Genomic DNA, 706 nt, shown 5'->3' on the forward strand with positions numbered 1-706 from the left:
TCCCAACCCCCAACCCAACCCACCTCACACATAAGGCCTACTTGGAGGCCAAGCGCATGGCCTTCCCCCGCTTCTACTTCTTGTCCAATGACGAGTTGCTGCAAATCCTGTCTCAGTCGAGGGACCCCCAGGCGGTGCAGCCACACCTGCAAAAGGTGAGTGCGTGTGCATGTATATGTATATGTATATGTATATGTATATGTATATGTATATGTATATGTATATGTATATGTATATGTATATGTATATGTATATGTACTTGGGCGGAAGGGGAGAGGAGGGAGGGCTAAGAAGGGGGAGGTGCGCGGGACTGGGCGTGGGGTTGCGGGAAGTTGTCGCCAGCGGGTGCGTGGGCGGGTGGATGACTGGGCAAGAAGGGCAGGAAGGCGGGGTGTTCATGTCAAGGCCTTGTGGTGGTGTTGACCAGTTGGTCCCCTCGTGATTTCCTTCTTCCTACCATACCCACCGCATCCTTCCACGTTCCCATGCCACCTCCCTCCCCCCCCGTAAAACCCCTGTGCTACCCCCTCTACACACCCCTCCTCCGAAACCAGTGTTTTGACGGCATTCGTTCTCTTGATTTCGGTGATGACGCCCGTGCCAATGACATCCTGGCCATGATGAGCGGGGAGGGGGAGAGGGTGCCGCTGGGGAAGAACCTCAAGGTGCGTGGGTGGTGGGGTGGGTGGGGATAAGAGGGGGAGAG

The 706-nt window shown here is 55.9% G+C and overlaps 1 protein-coding gene across 1 annotated transcript in view; it reads left to right on the plus strand.

The window, feature by feature from the left end:
- Positions 1-706, plus strand: part of VOLCADRAFT_102747 (dynein heavy chain 3) — a gene marked incomplete at its 5' end in the record, with an annotated part of 70,080 nt that overhangs the window by 17,724 nt on the left and 51,650 nt on the right. The window contains 2 exons of the mRNA XM_002945732.1: positions 36-155; positions 555-665. Of these exons, the coding sequence (XP_002945778.1) occupies positions 36-155; positions 555-665 (231 nt within the window). The remainder of the gene's footprint in view (positions 1-35; positions 156-554; positions 666-706) is intronic.

The sequence above is a fragment of the Volvox carteri genome (genome assembly GCF_000143455.1).
Source record: "Volvox carteri f. nagariensis unplaced genomic scaffold VOLCAscaffold_1, whole genome shotgun sequence".
Classification (NCBI taxonomy): domain Eukaryota; kingdom Viridiplantae; phylum Chlorophyta; class Chlorophyceae; order Chlamydomonadales; family Volvocaceae; genus Volvox; species Volvox carteri.